Source organism: Oncorhynchus clarkii, chromosome 22 (genome assembly GCF_045791955.1).
Source record: "Oncorhynchus clarkii lewisi isolate Uvic-CL-2024 chromosome 22, UVic_Ocla_1.0, whole genome shotgun sequence".
In the NCBI taxonomy this organism is placed as follows: Eukaryota; Metazoa; Chordata; class Actinopteri; order Salmoniformes; family Salmonidae; genus Oncorhynchus; species Oncorhynchus clarkii.
In genome coordinates, this window is record NC_092168.1 from 23514915 (window position 1) to 23542695 (window position 27781).

The 27781-nt window shown below is 43.4% G+C and overlaps 1 protein-coding gene across 1 annotated transcript; it reads right to left on the reverse strand.

The window, feature by feature from the left end:
* Nucleotides 1-8622: 8622 nt before the first annotated feature.
* Nucleotides 8623-18473, reverse strand: LOC139380098 (filamin A-interacting protein 1-like). Its single transcript, XM_071122556.1, has 5 exons — nucleotides 18303-18473; nucleotides 17648-17833; nucleotides 17263-17441; nucleotides 8820-8882; nucleotides 8623-8725 (listed from the first exon to the last, which is right to left on the reverse strand). The coding sequence occupies exons 1-5, from the start codon at nucleotides 18471-18473 to the stop codon at nucleotides 8623-8625; spliced, it is 702 nt and encodes a 233-aa protein (XP_070978657.1).
* Between the last annotated feature and the right edge of the window lie 9308 nt (nucleotides 18474-27781).

A 27781-nucleotide genomic window follows, 5' to 3' on the forward strand; every position in this document is an offset into this window, starting at 1 on the left:
TTGGACACAGCCGCTATCACTACAGTATATCGTTTCGCTCAGAAACACTTCTTTAACCCAGTAACCCTCTCTGTGTAATCGCTGCTGTCCCAACCTGAAACCCCACACATCTAAAGCTTTGGCGGCATACAAATGTGTGTGTGCAGGACCCTAGACTAACATTTTTGACCTTTTCTGTTGATTGCACCAGCACAATTTTTACTACTGCGCACTGATAATGAACTGACCTGTGTCCGATAATGTACCTGCATTCCATACAGAACCAGGCTAATAATGGCTAGCCATCTTTTAAATTAGCATGCCCTTGTGTTCTTAAATTGATTTGGATAGATTTACAGTTCAATGCATGGTTTCCGTTAGGAAAATGTGGCACTGGACATTTGACTGGCAGAATTTAAATTTACCAGACCCATATGCATTGGGTGCATATCCTGATTAGGGCGTCGCACCCACTGGGGTCAGAATGACAGAAATCACATTTAGATTACAGTAATTCATATTAACAGAACATGCAAGTCGAGGATGCAACGATATGCAGTCCTTCTTACTGAATTCAGATGTGCACTTTGAAGATGTTAGAATAACTGTCCACATTTACTTTTCCTCAGCCAACAAGACCAGTAACCAACAGCAACATCACCAGCCTATTTCAATCTAATATCCCCCATAGTAGAAAAGTTATTTTATTCTATTGGTTAGCTTGTCTAGAAAAGAATAGCCTTTTCCAAACAGACTCTGGGACAAACCAGTAGGCCTAGGCTTAATAAAAATAAGAAATAACATTAAAAAGTAATGTGTGATGTGATGTATCGGATCAGAACGTTTAGCTTAAAATGTTGATAAACTATTATTTCTTCACATTATCAAATCAAAGTTTACTTGTCACGTGCTCCGAATACAACAGGTGTAGGTAGACATTACAGTGAAATGCTTACTTACAAGCCCTAACCAACAATGCAATTTAAGTTAAAAAAAAGATAGGTAAAGAAATGTAAAAAATGTAAACAGTAAAATGACAGTGAAAATAACAGGAGCGAGGCTAAATACAGGTGGTACCGGTACAGAGTCAATGTGGAGGCTAAATACAGGTGGTACCGGTACAGAGTCAATGTGGAGGCTATATACAGGTGGTACCGGTACAGAGTCAATGTGGAGGCTATATACAGGTGGTACCGGTACAGAGTCAATGTGGAGGCTAAATACAGGTGGTACCGGTACAGAGTCAATGTGGTGGCTAAATACAGGTGGTACCGGTACAGAGTCAATGTGGAGGCTAAATACAGGTGGTACCGGTACAGAGTCAATGTGGAGGCTAAATACAGGTGGTACCGGTACAGAGTCAATGTGGAGGCTATATACAGGTGGTACCGGTACAGAGTCAATGTGGAGGCTATATACAGGTGGTACCGGTACAGAGTCAATGTGGAGGCTATATACAGGTGGTACCGGTACAGAGTCAATGTGGAGGCTATATACAGGTGGTACCGGTACAGAGTCAATGTGGAGGCTATATACAGGTGGTACCGGTACAGAGTCAATGTGGAGGCTATATACAGGTGGTACCGGTACAGAGTCAATGTGGAGGCTAAATACAGGTGGTACCGGTACAGAGTCAATGTGGAGGCTATATACAGGTGGTACCGGTACAGAGTCAATGTGGAGGCTATATACAGGTGGTACCGGTACAGAGTCAATGTGGAGGCTATATACAGGTGGTACCGGTACAGAGTCAATGTGGAGGCTATATACAGGTGGTACCGGTACAGAGTCAATGTGGAGGCTATATACAGGTGGTACCGGTACAGAGTCAATGTGGAGGCTATATACAGGTGGTACCGGTACAGAGTCAATGTGGAGGCTATATACAGGTGGTACCGGTACAGAGTCAATGTGGAGGCTATATACAGGTGGTACCGGTACAGAGTCAATGTGGAGGCTATATACAGGTGGTACCGGTACAGAGTCAATGTGGAGGCTATATACAGGTGGTACCGGTACAGAGTCAATGTGGAGGCTATATACAGGTGGTACCGGTACAGAGTCAATGGGGGCACCGGGGGCACCGGTTAGTCAGGCTAATTGAGGTAATATGTACATGTACATGTAAGTATAGTTAAAGTGACTATGCATAGATGATAAACAGAGAGTAGCGGCAGCGTAAAAGTGGGGGTTGGCGGGTGGGGGGTGGCAGGACACATTGCAATTAGTCAGAGTAGCCATTTGATTACCTGTTCAGGAGTCTAATGGCTTGGAGGTAAAAGCTGTTGAGAATCCTTTCTGTCCTAGACTTGGCACTCCGGTACCGCTTGCCATGCAGTAGCAGAGAGAACAGTCTATGACTGGGGTTTTTGACCCCAGAGGGCCTTCCTCTGTAGAGGTCCTGGATAGCAGGCAGCTTAGCCCCAGTGATGTACTGAGCCATATGCACTACCCTCTGTAGTGCCTTGCGTCCGGAGGCAGAGCAGTTGCTGTACCAGGCAGTGATGCAGCCAGTAAGGATGCTCTCGATGTGGCAGCTTTAGAACCTCTTGAGGATCTGAGGACCCATGCCAAATATTTTTAGTCTCCTGAGGGGGAATAGGTTTTGTCGTGCCCTCTTCATGACTGTCTTGGTGTGTTTGGAACATTCTAGTTTGTTGTTGATGTGGACACAAGGGGAACTTGAAGCTCTCAACCGGCTCCACTACAGCCCCGTCGATGAGAATAGGGGCGTGCTCTGTCCTCCTTTTCCACAATCATCTCCTTTGTCTTGATTACGTTGAGGGATAAGTTGTTATTCTGGCTCCTCCCTATAGGCTGTCTTCTTGTTGTCTGTGATCAGGCCTACACTGTTGTGTCATCTGCAAACTTAATGATGGTGTTGGAGTTGTGCCTGGCCATGCACCACCTGGGGGCGGCCTGTCAGGAAGTCCAGGTTCCAGTTGCAGAGGGAGGTGTTTAGTCCCAGTATCCTTAGCCAAGTGATGAGCTTTGAGGGCACTATAGTGTTGAACGCTGAGCTGTAGTCAATGAATAGCATTCTCACGTAGATGTTCCTTTTGTCTAGGTGGTAAAGGGCGGTGTGGAGTGCAATAGAGGGTGCATCATCTGTGGATCTGTATGAGCGGTATGCAAATTGGAGTGGGTCTAGGGCTTCTGGGATAATGGTGTTAATGTGGGCCATTACCTGCCTTTCAAAGCACTTCATGGTTACGGATGTGAGTGTTACGGGTCTGTAGTCATTTAGGCAGGTTACCTTAGTGCTCTTGGGCACAGGGATTATGGTAGTCTGCTTGAAGCATGTTTGTATTACAGACTCAATCAGGAACATGTTGAAATTGTCAGTGAAGACACCTGCTAGTTGGTCAGCACATGCCCAGAGTACACATCCTGGTAATCCGTCTGGCCGCGCAGCCTTGTGTATGTTGACCTGTTTAAAGGTCTTACTCACATCGGCTATGGAGAGCATGGTCACACAGTCATCCGGAACAGCTGATGCTCTCATACATGTCTCAGTGCTGCTTGCCTCGAAGCGAGCATAGAATTGAATTAGCTCATCTGGTAGGCTCGTGTCACTGGGTAGCTCGCGGCTGTGCTTCCCTTTGTAGTCTGTTATATTTTGCAGGCCCTGCCACGTCTGACGAGCGTCAGAGCCGGTGTAGTACGATTCAATCCTAGGCCTGTATTGATGCTTTGCCTGTTTGATGGTTCATCAGAGGGCATAGCAGGATTTCTCATAAGCTTCCGGGTTAGAGTCCCGCACCTTGAAAGCGGCACCTCTACCCTTTAGCTCAGTGGGAATGTTGCCTGTAATCCATGGCTTCTGGTTGAGGTATGTACGTACAGTCACTGTGGGGACGACGTCATCGATGCACTTATTGATAAAGCCAGTGACTGATGTGGTGTACTCCTCAATGCCATCAGAAGTATCCCGGAACATATTCCAGTCTGTGCTAGCAAAACAGTCCTGTAGTTTAGCATCTGCTTCATCTGACCACTTTTTATTGACAGAGTCACTGGTGCTTCCTGCTTTAATTTGAGCTTGTAAGCAGAAATCAAGAGGATAGAATTATGGTCAGATTTGCCAAATGGAGGGCGAGGGAGGGCTTTGTACGCCTCTCTGTGTGCGGAGTACAGGTGATCTAGAATTGTTTCACCTCTGGTTGCAGATGTAACATGCTGAAAGAATTTAGGTTAAACTGATTAAAGTTTCCCTGTATTAAAGTCCCCGGCCACTAAGAGCGCCGCCTCTGGGTGAGCGGTTTCCTGTTTGCTTATTTCCTTGTACAGCTGACTCAGTGTGGTCTTAGTGCCAGCGTCCATCTGTGGTGGTAAATAAACAGCCACAAAAATAATAGATGAAAACTCTCTTGGCAAATAGTGTGGTCTACAGCTTATGATGAGGTACTTTGCTTCAGGCGAGCAAAATCTAGAATCTAGAATCTACTTCCTTAGATTTTGTGCACCAGCTGATGTTTACTGGAGTGTGCTGTTCTATCTAGCCGTATATTCCGATAGCTGAATGTGTTCAATGTTGTCACTCAGCCACTTTTCGGTGAAACATAAGATATTACAGTTTTTGATGTCCTGCTGGTAGGATATTTGTGATCGCACCTCATCTAATTTATTATCCAATGATTGTACATTGGTAAGTAATATTGCTGGTAAGGGCAGATTTCCCACTCACCGTTGGTGGATCCTTATGAGGCACCCCGCCCTGTGTCCTCTATACCTGCGACTCTTTCTCTTGTCAATGACAGAGATTTGCCCTTGTCGGGTGTCTGAAGTATATCCTGTGTATCCTGCTTGTTGAAGAAAAAATCTTAATTTAATCCAAGGATAGTGATCGCTGTCCTGATATCCAGAAGCTCTTTTATGCCGTAAGATACGGTGTACAAAATAAGTTACAAAATACGCAAAAAAACCCCACATCATTGCACAATTGGTTAGGCGCCCGTAAAACGGCTCCCATTTCTTCCGGCGCCATCTTTTTAGAAAGTGCACAAGGCAGTATGCTATGCTCAAATGTTCATTGCATAATGCAATTAGCTGAAAAACACTGTTGTCAAAAGGGCACAGCACATGCAAGTGTTTTCATGTGACAGAGATTAAAACATTTGTTAGACATTTTGAAAGAGGGGAGATCTAATATGCAACAACTAGCATGGGTTGCTAATATGACTAGGATTGTGCCTTTGGCTACTGGACAATGAAAAAAAATAGCCTCCACAGATATGATATGATTTTGGCTAGGCGACATTGAAGCAAGGTAAGACATGCCTCATAATATGTATTAAAACGTTCAGGTTTCAAACAATTAAGTACAGTGCCTTGCGAAAGTATTCGGCCCCCTTGAACTTTGCAACCTTTTGCCACATTTCAGGCTTCAAACATAAAGATATAAAACTGTATTTTTTTGTGAAGAATCAACAACAAGTGGGACACAATCATGAAGTGGAACGACATTTATTGGATATTTCAAACCTTTTTAACAAATCAAAAACTGAAAAATTGGGCGTGCAAAATTATTCAGCCCCTTTACTTTCAGTGCAGCAAACTCTCTCCAGAAGTTCAGTGAGGATCTCTGAATGATCCAATGTTGACCTAAATGACTAATGATGATAAATACAATCCACCTGTGTGTAATCAAGTCTCCGTAGAAAATGCACCTGCACTGTGATAGTCTCAGAGGTCCGTCAAAAGCGCAGAGAGCATCATGAAGAACAAGGAACACACCAGGCAGGTCCGAGATACTGTTGTGAAGAAGTTTAAAGCCGGATTTGGATACAAAAAGATTTCCCAAGCTTTAAACATCCCAAGGAGCACTGTGCAAGCAATAATATTGAAATGGAAGGAGTATCAGACCACTGCAAATCTACCAAGACCTGGCCGTCCCTCTAAACTTTCAGCTCATACAAGGAGAAGACTGATCAGAGATGCAGCCAAGAGGCCCATGATCACTCTGGATGAACTGCAGAGATCTACAGCTGAGGTGGGAGACTCTGTCCATAGGACAACAATCAGTCGTATATTGCATAAATCTGGCCTTTATGGAAGAGTGGCAAGAATAAAGCCATTTCTTAAAGATATCCATAAAAAGTGTTGTTTAAAGTTTGCCACAAGCCACCTGGGAGACACACCAAACATGTGGAAGAAGGTGCTCTGGTCAGATGAAACCAAAATTGAACTTTTTGGCAACAATGCAAAACGTTATGTTTGGCGTAAAAGCAACACAGCTGAACACACCATCCCCACTGTCAAACATGGTGGTGGCAGCATCATGGTTTGGGCCTGTTTTTCTTCAGCAGGGACAGGGAAGATGGTTAAAATTGATGGGAAGATGGATGGAGCCAAATACAGGACCATTCTGGAAGAAAACCTGTTGGAGTCTGCAAAAGACCTGAGACTGGGACGGAGATTTATCTTCCAACAAGACAATGATCCAAAACATAAAGCAAAATCTACAATGGAATGGTTCAAAAATAAACATATCCAGGTGTTAGAATGGCCAAGTCAAAGTCCAGACCTGAATCCAATCGAGAATCTGTGGAAAGAACTGAAAACTGCTGTTCACAAATGCTCTCCATCCAACCTCACTGAGCTCGAGCTGTTTTGCAAGGAGGAATGGGAAAACATTTCAGTCTCTCAATGTGCAAAACTGATAGAGACATACCCCAAGCGACTTACAGCTGTAATCGCAGCAAAAGGTGGCGCTACAAAGTATTAACTTAAGGGGGCTGAATAATTTTGCACGCCCAATTTTTCAGTTTTTGATTTGTTAAAACAGTTTGAAATATCCAATAAATGTCGTTCCACTTCATGATTGTGTCCCACTTGTTGTTGATTCTTCACAAAAAAATACAGTTTTATATCTTTATGTTTGAAGCCTGAAATGTGGCAAAAGGTCGCAAAGTTCAAGGGGGCCGAATACTTTCGCAAGGCACTGTATATGTTTTCAAAATGCATACTGCCTCCAGCTCATTGCAACGCTGTGTGTGACTCGCTGATGAAACTGTAATAAGCTGTAATAAGACGATTGTGGGAGCTGTACTGTTAGATTTCAGTGCAGCCTTTGATATTATTGACTATAACCTATTGTTGAAAAAACGTATGTGTTATGGCTTTTCAACCTCTGGCATATTGTGGATTCAGAGCTATCTATCTAATAGATCTCAAATGGTTTCCTTTAACTTCTTGGTGACAGGGGGCAGTATTTTCACTTCCAGATGAAATGCATGCCCAAATTCAACTGCCTGCTACTCATCCCCAGAAGATAAGTTATGCATATTATTAGTAGATTTGGATAGGAAACACTCTGAAGTTTCTAAAACTGTTTGAATCATGTCTGTGACTATAACAGAACTTATTTAGCAGGCGAAACCCAGAGGACTAACCGTTCAGATGTTTTTTTTTTAGGTCACTCTCTTTTCAATTGGTTTTCATTAGGAATCCAAATTTCTAAGGGACCTTCTTGCAGTTCCTACCTCAAGTTTACAGGTAACTTTTGAGATATTTTGTAGTCACGTTGCGCAAGTTGGAACCGGTGTTTTTCTGGATCAAACGCACCAAATAAATGGACATTTTGGATATATATCGACGGAATTAATCGAACAAAAGGACCATTTGTGATGTTTATGGGACATATTGGAGTGCCAACAAAAGAAGCTCGTCAAAGGTAAGGCATGATTTATATTTTTATTTCTGCTTTTTGTGTCGCGCCTGCAGGGTTTGAAATATGCTTTCTCTCTTTGTTTACGGAGGTGCTACCCTCAGATAATAGCATCGTTTGCTTTCGCCAAGAAACCTTTTTGAAATCTGACATGTTGGCTGGATTCACAACAAGGGTAGCTTTAATTTAGTATCTTACATGTGTGATTTCATGAAAGTTTGATTTTTATAGTAATTTATTTGAATTTGGCGCTCTGCATTTTCACTGGCTTTTGGCCAGGTCGAATGCTAGCGTTCCACATATCCCAGAGAGGTTAATGGAAGCTTCTCTAATGTCAAACATGCAAAGTGTGGTGTACCGCAGGGAAGCTCTCTAGGCCCTCTACTGTTTTCTATTTTTACCAATGACCTGTTACTGGCATTAAACAAAGCATGTGTCCATGTATGCTGATGATTCAACCATATACGCATCAGCAACCACAGCTAATGAAGTCACTGAAACCCTTAACAAAGAGTTGCAGTCTGTTTTGGAATGGATGGCCAGTAATAAACTGGTCCTTAACATCTCTAAAACTAAGAGCATTGTATTTGGTACAAATCATTTTTTAAGTTCTAGACCTCAGCTGAATCTGGTAATGAATGGTGTGGCTGTTGAACAAGTTGAGGAGACTAAATCACTTGCCGTTACCTTAGATTATAAACGGTCATGATCAAAACATATAGATTCAATGGTTGTAAAGATGGGGAGAGGTCTGGTCGTAATAAAGAGATGGTTGTCTGAACCGGAGCTACCTGGGAGGCCTCAGCCGATTTGTCTGGTTCCCCTGCCTCAGCTGACGGGTTTCCATGCCTCAGCTGGCTTAACAGACTGCCATGCCTCAGTGGGCTCGATAGGCTCCCATGCCTCAGCTGGTGAACAGCTTCCAGTGCCTCGAACGAGGCAACTGGAGAGGTCTCAGCCGGCTCATCAGGCTCTCACACCTCAGCCTGTTCGTCAGGTTCCTGTGCCTCACCGGAGGCGAATGGTCCGCTCCAGATCCCCGGGATCGTCCCTTTGGTTGGCATCCTGTGGCCTGAGCTGAACACGCCAGGGAGGGGGTACCGTCACGTATGCTCTCTTCGGTGTTCTAGGTCGCAATGCTCCCATGTCTTAGCCGGACTGACAGGTTTACCGCACCTCAGCGGAAGTGAACGGTCCACTCCTGATCCCCGGGATCGTCATTGTAGTCCTGCGGCTGGGGCCGCATGTCAGGGAGGGGGTACTGTCACGTGTGCTCCCTCTCCGGCCTCTAGGTCACCAGGCTGCTCATTATGGCGCACACCTGCCACCATTGTTATGCAAACCTGCGCGTCATCAGACTCACCTGGACTCCATCCCATCCTTGATTACCTGCCCTATACACAGTTGAAGTCGGAAGTTTATGTACACCTTAGCCAAATACATTTAAACTCAGTTTTTCACAATTCCTGATATTTAATCCAAGTAAAAAGTTAGGATCACCATTTTATTTTAAGAATGTGAAATGTCAGAATAATAGAGAGAATTATTTATTTCAGCTTTTATTTATTTAATTACATTCCCAGTAGGTCAGAAGTGTACATACACTCAATTAGTATTTGGTAGCATTGCCTTTAAATTGTTTAACTTGGGTCAAACATTTCAGGTAGCCTTCCACAAGCTTCCCACAATAAGTTTGGTGAATTTTGGCCCATTCCTCCTGAGAGAGCTGGTGTAACTGAGTCAGGTTTGTTGGCCTCCTTGCTCACACACACTTTTTCAGTTTTGCCCACAACTTTTCTATAGGATTGAGGTCAGGGCGTTGTGATGGCCACTCCAATGCCTTGACTTTGTTGTCCTTAAGCCATTTTGCCATAACTTTGGAAGTATGCTTGGAGTCATTGTCCATTTGGAAGACCCATTTGCGACCAAGCTTTAACTTCCTGACTGATGTCTTGAGATGTTGCTTCAATATATCCACATACATTTTCCTCCCGCATGATGCCATCTATTTTGTGAAGCGTAGCAAAGTACCCCCACAACATGATGCTGCCACCCCCATGCTTCACGGTTGGGATGGTGTCTTCGGCTTGCAAGCCTGACCCTTTTTTCTCCAAACATAACAATGGTCATTATGGCCAAACAGTTCTATTTTTGTTTCATCAGACCAGAGGACATTTCTACAAAAAGTACAATCTTTGTCCCCATTTGCAGTTGCAAACTTTAGTCTGGCTTTTTTATGGCGGTTTTGGAGCAGTGGCTTCTTCCTTGCTGAGCGGCCTGTCAGGTTATGTCGATATAGGACTCGTTTTTACTGTGGATATAGATATTTTTGTACCTGTTTCCTCCAGCATCTTCACAAGGTCCTTTGCTGTTGTTCTGGGATTGATTTGCACTTTTCGCACAAAAGTATGTCCATTCTAGGAGACAGAAAGCATCTCCTTCCTGAGAGGTAAGACGGCTGCGTGGTTCCATGATGTTTAAACTTGCATACTATTGTTTAAGTTTCACTTACTTAGCTAGCAAATGCAGCTAACTAAACTCAGCAAAAAAAGAAACGTCCTCTCACTGTCAACTGTGTTTATTTTCAGCAAACCTAACATGTGTAAATATTTGTATGAACATAACAAGATTCAACAACTGAGACATAAGTGGAACAAGTTCCACAGACATGTGACTAACATAAATGGAATTATGTGTCCTTGAACAAAGGGGGGGACAAAATCAAAAGTAACAGTCAGTATCTGGTGTGGCCACCAGCTGCATTGAGTACTGCAGTGCATCTCCTTCTCATGACCTGCACCAGATTTGCCAGTTCTTGCTGTGAGATATTACCCCATTCTTCCACCAAGGCACCTGTAAGTTTCCTGACATTTCTGGGGAGAATGTACCCTAGCCCTAACCCTCCGATCCAACAGGCCCCAACGTGCTCAATGGGATTGAGATCAGGGCTCTTCGCTGGCCATGGCAGAACACTGACATTCCTGTCTTGCAGGAAATCACGCACAGAACGAGCAGTATGGCTGGTGGCATTGTCATGCTGGAGGGTCATGTCAGGATGAGCCTGCAGGAAGGATACCAGATGAGGGAGGAGGATGTCTTCCCTGTAACGCACAACGTTGAGATTGCCTGCAATGACAAGAAGCTCAGTCCGATGATGCTGTGACACACCACCCCAGACCATGACGGACCCTCCACTTTCAAATCTATCCCGCTCCAGAGTACAGGCCTCGGTGTAACGCTCATTCCTTCGATGATAAACGCAAATCTGACCATCACCCCTGTTGAGACAAATCCGCAACTCGTCAGTGAAGAGCACTTTTTGCCAGTCCTGGTGGGTTTGTGCCCATAGGCGACGTTGTTGCCAGTGATGTCTGGTGAGGACCTGCCTTACTACAGGCCTACAAACCCTCAGTCTAGCCTCTCTCAGCCTATTGCAGACAGTCTGAGCACTGATGAAGGGATTTGTGCGTTCCTGGTGTAAACCGGGAAGTTGTTGTTGCCATCCTGTACCTGTCCCGCAGGTGTGATGTTCGGATGTACCGATCCTGTGCAGGTGTTGTTGCACATGGTCTGCCACGGCAAGGACGATCAGCTGTCCATCCTGTCTCCCTGTTGTGCTGTCTCACAGTACGTACATTGCAATTTATTGCCCTGGCCACATCGGCAGTCTCATGCCTCCTTGCAGCATGCCTAAGGCACGTTCATGCAGATGAGCAGGGATCCTGGGCCTTTCTTTTGGTGTATTTCAGAGTCAGTAGAAAGGCCTCTTTAGTGTCCTAAGTTTTCATAACTGTGACCTTAATTGCCTATAGTCTGTAAGCTGTTAGTGTCTTAACGACCATTCCACAGGTGCATGTTCATTAATTGTTCATGGTTCATTTAACAAGCATGGGAAACAGTTTTTAAACCCTTTACAATGAAGATCTGGGAAGTTATTTAGGATTTTTACAAATTATCTTTGAAAGACAGGTTTTTTTTTGCTGAGTTTAGTTTAGCCTACTGATACACCCTGCTCAAACAGAGGGATGCTATGTTAGCTAGCTGGCAATGACTTTCCAACACAACACTGGAACTCTTCCAAGTCAAGGTAAGCTTTTGATTTTACTCATTTATTGCCCACTGGGGCCCGCCGGTGTAACTGCTTACTGACTGACTGTCTAACATTACTGCATGAATGTAGCGGGCTTACTAACACATTAGTTATATTAGCTATGCTGATTAGGACTTTACTTTAGCTCAGTGGTGGAAAAAGTACCCAATTGTCGTATTTGAGTAAAAGTAAATATACCTTAATAGAAAATGACTGAAGTAAAAGTGAAAGTCACCCGGTAAAATACTACTTCAGTAAAAGTCTCAAAGTATTTGGTTTTAAATATACTTAGGTATCAAAAGTAAATGTAATTGCAAAAAGTAAAAGTATAAATAATTTAAAATAGCTTATATTAAGTAAACCAAAAGGCAATTTTTTTTTTACAGATAGCCCAGGGCACACTCCAACCTCTCAGACATCATTTACAAACGAAGTATTCGTGTTTAGTGTATCTGCCAGATCAGAGGCAGTAGGGATGTTCTCTTGATAAGTGCTCGAATTGGAGCATTTTCCTGTCCTGCTAAGCATTCAAAATATAATGAGGGCCTTTGGGTGTCAGGATAAATGTATGGAGTAAAAAGTATATTGTTTTCTTTAGGAATGAAGTGAAAGTAAAAGTTGTAAATAATAAAGTAAATTACAGATACCCAAAACAACTGCTTAAGTAGTACTTCAAAGTATTTTTACTTAAGTACTTTACACCACTGCTTTAGCTAAGATGGTGACAACGATGTAGGCTGTGTGTACAGTAGCAGTTTGGCTTGGAAACGTTTTTTTGCCTGGCCACATACAGCTGATGTGTTGTGCAGTGAAGTCCACAAGTGAAGGGAAGAGGTGAGAGGAGAGCGCATAGGACGTGGCTGCCATGAAAGTGAACTGTGTTTACTCGTGATCAGGGGTGTATTCATTCTGCCGATTCCGTTGAAAAATGTTTCTTAAACAGAAGCAAATGGAACAAAACGGGAATAAACATACCTGAATTTGTTAGTTTGCAACTCAAATTTTTCTCTTGACCTGTGTGCACCTATGTTGTAAACATTAATTCATAGGCTAGATTGTAGCAACCTCGTGATGGGTACAGGGGAAAAAATTGTATCATGTAGTAGCCTAAAACTATCACTGCTACATTGAACTTGGTGAATAGAATATGAAGGAGAGTCATCTGATATGCTGTAATAGAAATAAGGCCATGCTCATGAAAAGAAAATTGCCCTCCCTCATTTTAAACGGCACTGACCACCACTGCTGCCCTTTATGAGAGTGGCAACTGGCACTGAAGGAGGTAGGGTTATGGTGGATTTGTAACCAAGTGGGAATTTACCACATACAACAAGGAAAAATCCACTTGAACGGCCCTCAAACTGGTAATTACTATTGGGAAAATTGTATATCATTCTGAGCACCCACTTCTCAAACATGGTGACCTCTGACTTCACCTTTTAAGGAAATGGCCTCTAAAACAATATTTTAGGCAGTAAAATGCAGCAACAAAACATTATTTATAAAAAGCAATCAATTAATATGGTTTTTGAACTATAGAATTTGTTTACAAACATGATAGCTGTTTATAATTGACAGCCTGTTGGCCATTAGCAAATCAGCATTTTTCAACGCATCCAAATGTTAAATTCCCACCTCCCGCATGGTTACGAAAGCAGCATCAGAGTGGAAACTTGAGCGGCCCGACATAACAATCCGGTCACAACAGACAATGCCCGGAACATTGTGAATGCTGAACCTTGTGAATGGCATTTCATTTGACCGCTGTACCTGAACCAAACCGCGACCCCAAAATTGCAATAGGTACGGAACTGTGGGTTTGGTGAACCGTTACACCCCTAACAAACACACACACTGAAGTCAGCTCAGACAGATCCAGCTCAGAGAGATCCATCAGCAGCAGATTTAAATGTAGAATGGAAAATAAATGTGTTTATGCAACAATTGTTAGTGCATCCCATCGAACCGAATCGCATCGATTTGATCTCTAATCAAGCCGAATCGCACCGAATCCTTTCAAGCTAGAACGTATCTTTCCTGTATTGTATCGGAGCCCATGTATCTAGACACAGTGCCTTGCGAAAGTATTCGGCCCCCTTGAACTTTGCGACCTTTTGCCACATTTCAGGCTTCAAACATAAAGATATAAAACTGTATTTTTTTGTGAAGAATCAACAACAAGTGGGACACAATCATGAAGTGGAACGACATTTATTGGATATTTCAAACTTTTTTAACAAATCAAAAACTGAAAAATTGGGCGTGCAAAATGATTCAGCCTCCTTAAGTTAATACTTTGTAGCGCCACCTTTTGCTGCGATTACAGCTGTAAGTCGCTTGGGGTATGTCTCTATCAGTTTTGCACATCGAGAGACTGACATTTTTTCCCATTCCGCCTTGCAAAACAGCTCAAGCTCAGTGAGGTTGGATGGAGAGCATTTGTGAACAGCAGTTTTCAGTTCTTTCCACAGATTCTCGATTGGATTCAGGTCTGGACTTTGACTTGGCCATTCTAACACCTGGATATGTTTATTTTTGAACCATTCCATTGTAGATTTTGCTTTATGTTTTGGATCATTGTCTTGTTGGAAGACAAATCTCCGTCCCAGTCTCAGGTCTTTTGCAGACTCAGACATCAGGTTTTCTTCCAGAATGGTCCTGTATTTGGCTCCATCCATCTTCCCATCAATTTTAACCATCTTCCCTGTCCCTGCTGAAGAAAAGCAGGCCCAAACCATGATGCTGCCACCACCATGTTTGACAGTGGGGATGGTGTGTTCAGGGTGATGAGCTGTGTTGCTTTTACGCCAAACATAACGTTTTGCATTGTTGCCAAAAAGTTCAATTTTGGTTTCATCTGACCAGAGCACCTTCTTCCACATGTTTGGTGTGTCTCCCAGGTGGCTTGTGGCAAACTTTAAACAACACTTTTTATGGATATCTTTAAGAAATTACTTTCTTCTTGCCACTCTTCCATAAAGGCCAGATTTGTGCAATATACGACTGATTGTTGTCCTATGGACAGAGTCTCCCACCTCAGCTGTAGATCTCTGCAGTTCATCCAGAGTGATCATGGGCCTCTTGGCTGCATCTCTGATCAGTCTTCTCCTTGTATGAGCTGAAAGTTTAGAGGGACGGCCAGGTCTTGGTAGATTTGCAGTGGTCTGATACTCCTTCCATTTCAATATTATCGCTTGCACAGTGCTCCTTGGGATGTTTAAAGCTTGGGAAATCTTTTGTATCCAAATCCGGCTTTAAACTTCTTCACAACAGTATCTCGGACCTGCCTGGTGTGTTCCTTGTTCTTCATGATGCTCTCTGCGCTTTTGACGGACCTCTGAGACTATCACAGTGCAGGTGCATTTATACGGAGACTTGATTACACACAGGTGGATTGTATTTATCATCATTAGTCATTTAGGTCAACATTGGATCATTCAGAGATCCTCACTGAACTTCTGGAGAGAGTTTGCTGCACTGAAAGTAAAGGGGCTGAATAATTTTGCACGCCCAATTTTTCAGTTTTTGATTTGTTAAAAAAGTTTGAAATATCCAATAAATGTCGTTCCACTTCATGATTGTGTCCCACTTGTTGTTGATTCTTCACAAAAAAATACAGTTTTATATCTTTATGTTGGAAGCCTGAAATGTGGCAAAAGGTCGCAAAGTTCAAGGGGGCCGAATACTTTCGCAAGGCACTGTAAGTATCGAATCATCTTGAAAGGGAAAGATGCACATCCCTATAAGCTACTTCATCTACAACATCCAGGGAATGCATGATTGATATTTTGATGTCGAAATAGGATCCAGAATTATCAGATTTATTTTTGGACATCTTTGTGCATATTGGCCTAGGCTATATTATTCACTACCTGAGGAAGTGGGAACTCAAAACACTTAGCTAGATTGCCAACTTTAAATATGACAATGTTACTAGATAACCATGTAGGCTAATTGATTCATCTATCAGTAAATGTAATATCCTACAAAAACTTTCCATCACTAGGCCTATACAGGCTACTTGATATCGGCCAATTCCCCACAAATGGCCCACTCCGCTACACGGGATGTATCAACACCATATACTATGTAGCACAGGTGGTAATGGCTGGAGCCAGATAAATCGATGCCATTCCATTTGCTTCTTTCCAGCCATCCTTATGAGCCTCAGCAGCCTCCTGTGCTATTTAGCCCACTCCAGTTGTAAAGCAGTGCTATGAGCTCAATATTGAGAGGTGATAAAGAAATGATATAATATACTCACAGCAAGCCGTGACTATCCTCTCTGTAACTAGAACAACAGAAGTTGCTTTGAAAACTGTATTTTTCCCGCATTTGTATTTTGAGCAAAGGTCATATGGTTGTGCTTTTAAGAATGCTCCTCTCTCTCCTCCGTGCACGAGGGAGTGACTCGCTCACACAGCAGCCGATAGCAGAACAGGGACATTTCTGATCAAATGAATATTACTGTTTGAATAAATCATGATAATTAAAAAAAAAAATCAAATTGCGAACCGAACTGTTGTGATTTGCTACATTTGTTTCACTGGCACAATAGCGACCAATAAAAAAATAGTTTCACACTGCCAAGTCAAAGGGTTGCAAATGTGTGTGTGTGTGTGTGTGTGTGTGTGTGTGTGTGTGTGTGTGTGTGTGTGTGTGTGTGTGTGTGTGTGTGTGTGTGTGTGCATGCTAACATGTGTGTTTCTAAGGGACTGAGAGTGCTTAAGGAGTGAGCAGGGGTAATGGTCCGTGAGTGAGGATAGTAGTTATAAGAACAGGCCTGAGGTTAGCAGCACTACACTGCTGCGTATATGAACACATTGTGGTCACAGTGGCCCTACACACTCACTCAGCCATGGAAATCACATTATAGACTACTAAGGAGATGATTGTGGACTTCTCAGTAGTGGAGAGGGTAGCAAGTTTTAAGTTCCTCGGCATACACATCACAGACAAACTGAATTGGTCCACTCACACAGACAGCATCGTGAAGAAGGCGCAGCAGCGCCTCTTCAACCTCAGGAGGCTGAAGAAATTCGGCTTGTCACCAAAAGCACTCACAAACTTCTACAGATGCACAATCGAGAGCATCCTGGCGGGCTGTATCACCGCCTGGTATGGCAACTGCACCGCCCTCAACCGTAAGGCTCTCCAGAGGGTAGTGAGGTCTGCACAACGCATCACCGGGGGCAAACTACCTGCCCTCCAGGACACCTACACCACCCGATGTCACAGGAAGGCCATAAAGATCATCAAGGACATCAACCACCCGAGCCACTGCCTGTTTCCAGAAGGCGAGGGTTGCAACAGAGGAATCTGCAGCCCTTAAACTATGTTACATTACAGGGTACAGATGGATTGGTTCCAATGTCCTTAGATAATCTCCTCTACCCTCTGATCTCTTTGCCTATGTGACCTCTGATCTGATAGGATAGATTACCCTAATATGGTAGAGTCCCTGCTCTTAGCCTAGGTAGCATTTCCAACACGGGTCCTGTTGCGGTTGGTGGGTGTCACTGACCTCTCGCGGTCCTGCTCCAGTAGACAGGTGAGGTCATCGCTGCGCTGCAGGAAGGCACGGTGCTGCTGGTCCTGCTCCTCCAGCCTGCAGAGGGCGCCACTGTGGGAGCACTCCACCTGCAGCAGCTGCTCCAGCATCCGCCTGTAGCTCTGCTTTCCAGTCTCCACCAACCGGTCCAGCTAACACAGAAAGAGAGAGAAGTACTTGAAGAAAGGGCTGAAGACACCGTGGCTCTCATTGCGTTGCTGGAAACGGGCAAAGGGCCAATGGTTTATCATTAGCTTTCTACTTCAAAACCCATGCCTTAAAGCCTATACAAGCCTATGTGTGACTGGTGGTTTTAACAGTGGCTGTGTTTTCAATCTTAGCGTTAATCTCCTGATACCTCAACCATGGGTTTCTCGTAGACATCCTGCTGTGGGGCCACCTGGGCCTCAGAAGCCTGGGCCTGGAGTGAGTCTCTCTGCAAGGCCCGGAGCACTTCTACTGGGGTGAGAAAGCCATACTGGGCCTCCAACAGAGCCAAATCCATCTTCTCTGCTTTCAGGAACGTGATCACCTCGTCTCTGGCCTGGTGGGATGGACAGATGTAATAAAAAAGGAGGGATGCAGAATGATAGAGATGAAAAAGAGATTGCACTCCCAAGTCTTTCTTATGCAGCTGCGGTTTAGGCTGTGTGTGTGTCACGTTCTGTGAGGCATGTCTAGGAGTGTTTCACTCATGGTTTTAGTTAGTCACAATAGGCTATTTTATTAGAGTCTGATTCATTCTGTTTCCTCTACAGCTCATCTACAGCTGGTCTCAACTCAGTTCGGAGCAATTGGCGATGTCAATGTGCGATGTAACACTCGCATTTATGCTTAAAAGGATTTGGCCCTATTGTGGTTTGGCCAAGTCTGAGCTATGGGTTACTAGCCCGCATACTACCATCCTGATCTTGTTAGCTTATAGAGCACAGCGGTCATGATTGTGGATGAAACATCTACTGTAAACCTAGATCCAGAAATACTAGAACACAACCGTTCTGTCCTGTCCTCACCTGCAGCTCTCCCTCCATTATACTGAGGAGGAACACAAGGTCATCCCTGGACAGGTCTTTCCCCCTCTCTCCCCCCTTTCCTCCCCCCATGCTGTCCCTCAGGACGGTGCCCTTGAGGGGGTTGAGGTGGGCCACGGAGTTCTGTGAGCCATTACTGTTCCAGGCAGCCATGTTGGGGCTGTTGCTACGGGAATGTATCTGTGGATCCACCTGGGAAGAAGAGTGAGGGAGAGATTTATGGACAGGTAGTACAAGAGTGGGGAAGGAGAATAGGGAGGCAGTAAAGGGAGGTTAGTGCCGTGACAATAGATGGTGATATAATTTGAAGCTGAGCACTCAAGTAAGCCTATTTCTTGTTTGAATCAATGAACGAGTGCTTTGTGTGTATCAGTTACATGTTTGATGACTCTATTACAACTAATGTAAAGTGTTAGGCACCTTGTCATAACCAGCCGCCCAGGGCAAAAAAAAATAGCTTTAGCATGTTTGCTTATGTTGCTTATGTCACCCTTATGTCATCTCATAGTTTCTCTGTTAGCACATAATTGACTGGGAGGTCTGGCTGACGGCTTGGCAGGCATAAGGAGTGTGCCAGAGACCAAGGGCTTAATTACTGACCATATGAGGAGATGAACCATGTGTGTGTGCGTCTATGTGTAGTGTGTATGTGTTCTCAACGCTGACTCCCAACAGGTTACAGCAACAGCAAACAATGCTGGTCCAACCGCAAATTATATTAAGTCGTATATCCAGGCCTAATAGTATCTCTGCAGATCCCAATCTATAAGAGAATAATTTGAATACCCAGCCAAAGCGTTAACTATATTCAGGATTTTAAAGGCTCACACACACACAGCTGTGTGTCCCAAACCTAGCCAGTAGGTGGGCGCATACACAGAAAGCACACGTATGCATTATGCACACATGATAGGCCTGCTAACACACATGCATGTACACAAACAAAAATTACACTAGAAACAGGACAGGTTTTTTCAAAGTTCTACAACAGTGAGAGATGAGTCAGATGTTCCAACACAAGAGTGGGGGAGTGAGGATTTAGGCAACAGCTGGATGTTGTCATCAAAACAGCCCATCTTTCTAAACAAGAGAAACAAACAGAATGGCTTATAGGAAAAGTGGATTATAGGTTATAGGAAAGGTGATTGTGCATGTGTGTGTGTGTGTGTGTGCGAGAGCTGTCTGCCTATCTGAGTTGTGATCCTCTCCGTATCAATTACTAAGACAGATGGTGCTATCTGGACAGAAAAGTCTAAATGGAATCTTTGGAACGTCCCAAGTCTGACATCACCCCATTGAAATTGAAATGTAAAAGGTTTAGGGTTAGATAAGGGTTATGGTTAAGGTTAGGGTTATGGTTAAGGTTAGGTAAGGGTTATGGTTAAGGTTAGGGTTAGGTAAGGGTTATGCTTAAAGTTAGGGTAAGGGTTAGGGTTAGGGCTATGGTTTATGGCAGGGACGTCCCAAGGATCTCGGATAGCAGAAGCTCAATCTGGACTCCCTTTCCTTTCTGGCATTCATCCCTCCACTCGTTTACTGGGATGGAAGGAATGATAAAGTAACACAGAGGCCTTTTATGAGGTCCCATTCTTACAGCAGGTACTTCCAACCTACGACTCACAGCCACACAGGTATCATCTTGGAGGACACACACAGCTGAGGTCTACACACACACACACACACACACACACACACACACACACACACACACACACACACACACACACACACACACACACACACACACACACACACACACACACCACACATGCCTACATTGTGAGCAGACATATTTTGAGGTTTTGAGCTGAACACTTTTACAGGGTATGATGATATTATATTATATCTTTAGTTTGGCTGATATTTTCTACTGACTTGATTTTTGTTTCCTTTGGACTAGATCATGCTCTCTTGCCCCGTCCATCCTGCTAGCCCACTACGTGCACTTCTCTGTTCCCTATGCCTATTGATGTCTGCATGCACACACAGCACTTAAGCTAGGCCTAAGTGCTTATCTGGACACACTCACAGATATGCACTCATGCTTATACACGTATGGACATAGGCTTAATCTCTGCAGACAAATGCAGACTAATTTGCGCATACACAACACACACCTAATTGTAAGTGCCCAGTTGAGGGCTTTCCCCTTGCAGACAGACTGGCAACGCCCATTGGCTCCTTGGTTTATTTTCTTAACCATGGAGTGCTACCCGCGTCTCGCCTGTCTGCCCCGTCTCCACGGAAGGCCACCGGCTGCACCGGGATAAAAAATAATGAACACTTTGGAATGAAAACATGGTCACAAGTGTGTACACACACCCTTTCACCACCCACCCATTAAATAGCTCCTATATTTTACATGGTGATACACTCACACACACTTTCACCGCTCGCTTGCCCTCTTATTAAATATCGCCTCAAACCCAGATGCCATTTTAAAGCTTGATTAATGTAAACATGACTTCAGTCTATGAATGCACATTTATTCACTGACATTCTGAGTCATGTTATGTAACCATTAACGCTAATAAACCATAGAGAGGATTAGTACATGTTTAATAAACCATTAATAAATGTCTGAGAAAGTGCCTGACTTGTCCAACCTGTGTCTACCCATTCACTCCCGATAGCCCGATAATATCCACCTGTTGTGGGAGGCCTAGGTTCAGATTAAGGTTCCCTCCTACTCAGGTTAGGTGGCTAGGTGCCATGGTCATTAAGGTTATGTCCTACGGTGGTCACTTCTTAGGGAGGGTGACTGGGTAGTGGGTGATTCTCAAGAAACTGGCACTAGACAAAAAACACTTTGTGAGAAAAAAAGCAACACATTTTTCACCATAATTCCTTTTGGATCACTAAGATCTGTATTGATATCTTTCCTAATTATGTTTATTTATAAGGTATTATGCAATTTCCACAACTACCAATGCAAAAATTCTCATTACCCCAAAAGTTTTCAAAGTACCAAAAAGTTATGAACAAATCAATTTATAATATTTTAACATCGCTCATTTAATGAAAAGGCCTCAGTTAAAAATAACACTGAAAACAAATATATTTTAAAGTAAACTATTCAAATGTTTTTGTAATTTCTCATTACCGCAACACACAACCTTTTCTGAATCTTGTTTTTTGTCAATTACTTGTGTATACAAGTACAGTCCAAAAAGTTGAGAATGACACAAATATTAATTTTCACAAAGTCTGCTGCCTCAGTTTGAATGATGGCAATTTGCATATACTCCAGAATGTTATGAAGAGTGATCAGATTAATTGAAATTAATTGTAAAGTTCCTCTTTGCCATGCAAATGAACTGAATCCCCAGAAAACATTTCCACTGCATTTCAGCCCTGCCACAACAGGACCAGCTTACATCATGTCAGTGAAGTGATTCTCTTGTTAACACAGGTGTGAGTGTTGACGAGAACAAGGCTGGAGATCACTCTGTCATGCTGATTGAGTTTGAATAACAGACTGGAAGCTTCAAAAGGAGGGTGGTTCTTGGAATCATTGTTCTTCCTCTGTCAATCATGGTTACCTGCAAGGAAACACGTGCCGTCATCATTGCTTTGCACAAAAAGGGCTTTACAGGCAAGGATATTGCTGCCAGTAAGATTGCACCTTAATCAACCATTTATCGGATCATCAACAACTTAAAGGAGAGCGGTTCAATTGTTGTGAAGAAGGCTTCAGGGCGCCCAAGAAAGTCAAGCAAGCACCAGGACCATCTCCTAAAGTTGATTCAGCTGCGTGATCGGGGCACCACCAGTACAGAGCTTGCTCGGAATGGCAGCAGGTAGGTGTGAGTGCATCTTCACACACAGTGAGACAAAGACCTTTGGAGGATGGCCTGGTGTCAAGAAGGGCAGCAAAGAAGCCACTTCTCTCCAGGAAAAACATCAGGGACAGACTGATATTCTGCAAAAGGTACAGGGATTGGACTGCTGAGGACTGGGGTAAAGTCATTTTCTCTGATGAATCCCCTTTCCGATTGTTTGGGGCATCTGGAAAAAAGCTTGTCCGGAGAAGACAAGGTGAGCGCTACCATCAGTCCTGTGCCATGCCAACAGTAAAGCATCCTGAGACCATTCATGTGTGGGGTTGCTTCTCAGCCAAGGGAGTGGGCTCACTCACAATTTTGCCTAACATAGCCATGAATAAAGAATGGTACCAACACATCCTCTGAGAGCAACTTCTCCCAACCATCCAGAAACAGTTTGGTGACAAAGTGGCTCGGGGAACAAAACATCAATATTTTGGGTCCATGGCCAGGAAACTCCCCAGACCTTAATCCCATTGAGAACTTGTGGTCAATCCTCAAGAGGCGGGTGGACAAACAAAAACCCACAAATTCTGACAAACGCCAAGCATTGATTATGCAAGAATGGGCTGCCATCAGTCAGGGTGTGGCCCAGAAGTTAATTGACAGCATGCCAGGGCGGATTGAAGACTTCATGTAATTGTCAATAAAAGCCTTTGACACTTATGAAATGCTTGTAATTGTCACGTTCGTCATAACGAGGAGACCAAGGCACAGTGTGATATGAATACATTCTTCTTTATTTAAACAAAGAACACTTAACAAAACGAATGTGACACTATAACACGAGTGCTGACATGAAACTACACATAGACAATAACCCACAAAACCAAAATGGAAAATGGCAACCTAAATAGGATCCCCAATCAGAGACAACGACAAACAGCTGTCTCTGATTGGGAACCAATTCAGGCCACCATAGACCTACATTTACCTAGACAAACTAAAACCCCATAGATATACAAAAAACTCTAGACAATACAAAAACACCTAGACAATACAAAAACTAAACCAACCACCCTTGTCACACCCTGACCTAACCAAAATAATAAAGAAAACAAAGATAACTAAGGTCAGGGCATGACAGTAATTATACTTCAGTATTCCATAGTAACATCTGACTAAATATCTAAAGACACTGAAGCAGCAAACTTTGTGGAAATTAATATTTGTGTCATTCTCAAAACTTTGATCCACAACTGTAATATGTACATATATTTGGATAAAGATTAAAAGGCACCCTATCAGGTTAATCTCAAATTACTTTTTTCCTAATATTTCCTAAATGTCGGTGTATTGCGGTAATGATAATTAGTGTTGCATAGTTTGTCATTGAAAAACTACTGAGCTCTATTAGAGATTTAGTAACCCAATAAATCATCAAACAGTGTCATTGGTTAATCCCAAATGCCTTGCATAAAGGCACTAACAGACAGCTTGTGGTGGGCAGGGTGGCTCATATTCAATGTGCCAGTGAAGGCCGCTCAAGCGAGGTGGAGAAAATATAAATCTGTTCTATTTCTGAAGCGGTACCGTCGTTGTTGACCAATCACCGTAGAAAGTGTAGCCAGAGTTATGATACGTCAGCACGTACTGTATGTCCATTGCCCACTCTAGCTAGCTAGCTAGACACACTCAGTTTAAAGAGCCACGTTTAACAATGTAAATAATTGTTTTCTAATCTATTTTGTGATTCATCATTTCTGTTGCATGTAAACACATTTTTATGCATGCTTATGGTGTTATGACAATTCACGTTTCAAGTGTTGATAACGTTTCTTTATTTGATCATAATGCAATTTATTAAAATAGTAAAATGCTATTTTAGCATAAGTATAAGTACTGTAATTATGTATTAACATTGTTTTGTATTAGGACATGGATATGTGTGGTTCTAATGTATTTTAGATGGTTTCTAAATTGAATGGGATCCTATGGGCAAATGGCATAACATGATATTCCTATAGAATATCTAAATATGTAGGATATGGACCAAAAACTTTCTTAGGATATCAAACGACAATATTGTTATATTCTAAAACAGGTACACATTTAAAAAATGGGGGATATCCTCCTTTACGTTCAGTGGTTGCTCCTTGCTGAAACACAAACTACAGATTGTGGTTTTAAGTAAATTAAATGGGTTTTATACACCCATATTTCTTGACAATCTCTAATTTATTTAAAAAAAACAGATGTTTTACAAAATCTAAACAATATGTGTAAGCAGTAAATATTTAACGATACCAGCACAGCACACCCATTGACTATACATTAGTATTATCTTAGTATTATTACAGAAATGAAGCTTCTCATTACCAAAACGGACTTAAAAATAATGAGAAATTGTAACGCTTGTCGTCTGGGGAAGGAGAGGAGGACCAAGGTGCAGCGTGGTAAGTGTTCATATTTTACCAACGAACAGTCCTGTAAGGTGCAACACAACACTAAACAGAAAATAACCACCCACAAAACACAATGGAAAACAGGCTACCTAAATATGGTTCTCAATCAGGGACAACGATTGACAGCTGCCTCTGATTGAGAACCATACCAGGCCCAAACACAGAAATAGAAAATCATAGTCAAACTAACATAGACAACCCACCCAACTCACACCCTGATCATACTAAACAAAAGACAAAACAAAGGAACTAAGGTCAGAACGTGACAGGACCCCTCCCCCCCAAAGGCGCGGACTCCGGCCGCAAAACCTGAACCTATAGGGGAGGGTCTGGGTGGTTGTCTGTCCACGGTGGCGGCTCTGGCGCGGGACGTGGACCCCACTCCACCATAGTCTTTCTCCGCCTCCTTAACCGCCTCCGTGGCCTCTTAAGAGCGGCGACCCTTGCCGCCGACCTCGGACTGGGGACCCTAGCCACGGGTCCCGAATGGACAGGAGATTCCGGCAGCGCCGGACAGGTGGAGCTCCGAAGTGAAGGGTGATTCCGGCATCGCCGGCATGACAGGTGGCTCTGGCAGCTCAGGACAGACGGGAGACTCTGGCAGCTCAGGACAAACGGGAAACTCTGGCAGCTCAGGACAGACGGGAGACTCTGGCAGCTCAGGACAGACGGGAGACTCTGGCAGCCCTGGGCAGGAGGAAGGCTCTGGCAGCGCTGGACAGGCGGGAGCACCTGTAGGGAGAAGACGGAGAGACAGCCTGGTGCGGGGGGCTGCCACCGGAGGGCTGGTGCGTGGAGGTGGCACCAGATAGACCGGACCGTGAAGGCGCACTGGAGCTCTTGAGCACAGAGCCTGCCCAACCTTACCTGGTTTAATGCGAACCGGGGACACCATGCATAAGGCTGGTGCCATGTACACCGGCCCGAGGAGACGCACTGGAGACCAGATGCGCTGAGCAGGCTTCATGGCACCTGGCTCGATGCCCACTCTAGCCCGGCCGATACGAGGCGCTGCAATGTACCGCACCGGGCTCCGGTAAGCACGGGGAGTTGGCTCAGGTCTCCTACCTGACTTAGCCACACTCCCCCGTGTTCCCACTCCCAATATATTTTTGGGGCTACCTCTCGGGCTTCCAACCGCGACGCCGTGTTGCCTCGTTATACCACCGCCTCTCAGCTTTCGCTGCCTCCAGCTCAGCCTTGGGGCGGTGATATTCCCCAGGCCAAACACAGAAAAATCATAGACAAACTAACATAGACAACCCACCCAACTCATGCCCTGACCATACTAAACAAAAGACAAAACAAAGGAACTAAGGTCAGAACGTGACAGAAATGTTAAAGCCCATTCATGCCTCAATATTGGTAAAGTAAAGGTTCTCTAAGTTTTTCCCAATTTGAGCTTTTTCATCATTTTGGTAATGAGAAGGTCAAGTGTAGTAAAGAGGGTGTTTCAGAATAAGTTCCTCATTCTGAAGACATATAAGTGAAGAAATTAAAGGAACTAAGGAATACTCTTCCAGATGATGCATCATGGTTGACTTGAAAACTTTTTTATTATTTATAGACAAAATATAGCAACATATTTTGTGTTTTATTCAAATAAGTTAGGTTTTTCTAAAGTAAAATGTTCTAAAATTATCTGAGAATTTAATCCGGACGCATTTCGGTAATGAGAATTTAAGGAGAACATTTTTTAAATTTAGGTGGAAATTTAGAATTTATTTCAAATAAGAAACTGTGCCATAAACTAGGTATGCGATGGCCAAGCAGCATAGGAGGTATACATGTGATATGAGTAATGTAAGATATGTAAACATTATTAAAGTGGCATTATTTAGAGTGCATTGTATAACGTGACTAGTGATCCATTTATTTAAGTGGAAGTGATTGGGTCTCAATGTAGGCAGCAGCCTCTCTCAGTTAGTGATTTCTGTTTAGCAGTCTGATGTCCTGATGGCCTGCTGAAGATACATCTTGGTTTTCTAACTCAATTTTCTACTGCCATGGTTAAACTGGTTTCATGAGAATCACCCAGGGTCCCTCTGGCAGTTTTCTGATCAACTCCTCGCGAAATGGAACAAAACTATCATCACCACCCATTCTCTTCACCTCTCTTCTGTTAGAAAATGGCTCAGTTACCTCTTTCTCAGCAGGAGAGTTCATTACTTTTTTTCTCTCTCTCTTTCTGCTTCTATGGAGAGCTAGTAAATGTGCCAGACATATTGGAACGGGTGTCCAGTAGGGCAGGGGTTCCCAATTTTTTTTACTTGGGCTCCCCTTCCAGGATTGGAGAAGAGGTTTTCTGCTGATTGTAAAACACTTATATTAGTGACACGAGTCCGAGTTACGTTTCAGACAGCGAACCATTACCACAGAGATCAAAGGCTCAAAGCAAATCTCAGCGCTGCTTTATACGCCGTGGCCTACTGAGTCAGCTCTGATGGGAAAACAAAGTAAAAGGAATTAGCTGAACCGTCGTGACCCTTATGAAGTCATATGTTTATGCCTATTAATGTGGTTTAATATTCTGATCCCGGGTCGTCTCAGGTTGAATCTCTAATACTCTATGCACATTCACTCAAGTTAGCTGACATCAAGTTAGGATTCTGCGGCCCTCAGAGAAGCAGGGTTTTATGGAATCTTGGGGGTGAGGCAGTTTTCACAGATATGACGTTTTATTGTATCCTGTTCATGGTATGGCACCAGAGGAAAAAGTCATGCGCAATGAAGTGAAAAAAAAAACATGTCCACAATCCAGGAAATGTCTATGGTGAACAGTGTGAACCTTCTCCTACCTTTGAAACTGTACGAGAGAAAATCACAATTCATAGGACTTAACAAGCTGGCTGCCATTGTGATGAGTCACCCTGCACAAGAGGTTTGCTTTGTAGGTTTTACTAGTCTAATACTGTTATATGGATCATTTGATACAATGGTTAGAGATTCTAAAGACTTTTTACCGCTTATGAATCAGTTATATGTGTAGTTTGTCTCTCTCTGTTTCTTGTCTTTGGAGAGTTCCCACTTCTGGCCTCTGGAGTTTCACACATGCGTGGTTAGTGCTTCGTTCTCCCACACTAATATAACTGATGCATATGACCTGATGCAATGTCCCTTATTTATTGTTATTATTTTGGCTAAACTGCCCTGTCAGAGGGTAATATATCTCTATACGATTCCCAATAATTTTACTGGTTATTTTCTTGGCTGGATGCAGTCTCTTGGCTTT